This window comes from Fukomys damarensis, unplaced genomic scaffold (genome assembly GCF_012274545.1).
Source record: "Fukomys damarensis isolate Sample0158 unplaced genomic scaffold, DMR_v1.0_HiC HiC_scaffold_17, whole genome shotgun sequence".
NCBI lineage: Eukaryota > Metazoa > Chordata > Mammalia > Rodentia > Bathyergidae > Fukomys > Fukomys damarensis.
The window spans coordinates 74477453-74478181 of NW_022900929.1; the positions used below are offsets into that span (position 1 = coordinate 74477453).

General features: G+C 58.7%; 1 protein-coding gene across 1 annotated transcript in view; it reads right to left on the bottom strand.

The window, feature by feature from the left end:
* Duox2 (dual oxidase 2) overlaps positions 1–729 on the bottom strand; it is a 15860-nt gene that overhangs the window by 14421 nt on the left and 710 nt on the right. The window contains 2 exon segments of the mRNA XM_033765318.1: positions 4–79; positions 637–729. The exon segment at positions 637–729 is cut by the window's right edge and continues 31 nt beyond it. Of these exon segments, the coding sequence (XP_033621209.1) occupies positions 4–79; positions 637–729 (169 nt within the window).

Below are 729 nucleotides of genomic sequence, written 5' to 3' on the forward strand. Positions count from 1 at the left end.
GGCGGGATGTGGATGTTGAGGAACTCGGCGGGGCAGCCGGGGGTGTCGACGCTCACCACGTCCGAGAGCACGTGGTAGCCTGGGGGAGCGTGGGGCGCAGACTGGTGGGTTGGTGGCCCCTTCGCCTGACGCAGAGCCAGCGTGGTTCCCAGGAGTCAAAAACCGAGTCCAGGGCGAGGACCCGCCCTGACTCTGATGTTTAATCCCAGGGAGCCTTGATTTTATAATATTCAGATGAGAATATAGTATCCCCTCATTCTCCTCAGAAGGTTGTTATGAAAATCAAATGACACAGTTAAAGCAAAGCTTCCCCAGTGTTTCCCTTTGTGGGGCAAAGTGGCAAAGGACGGAGGTAGCTTAAAACTTGGTCCCTAAGAGCTCTGACGCGGGTCCAGCGGTACCCTCCGGTTTGAAGTAAATGAGGAAATATCAGGGGAGCAAATACCCCGGCACCCACACCCCAAATCCTTCCAAGATGAAAGCAGCCTTGAAACCCTGCTGGGAGGGCTGAAAGTGTGTGTGGGGATCTTACTAGGTCCCAGGCGCAGGGCGGAGCACCAGCTAGACCTTAGCGTCGTCTTTTGCACCAAAAGCCGCCCCCAGATGCACCCCAATGGCCTGCGCCTTTGCACTCACCGAAGAAGACGCCCAGCACCGTGCGGTTGCGGAGCGAGGCCAGCCCGGCGCGGCCCTGCGTGGAGGCGTCGCTGAGCCGGCGCGGGTTGGGCA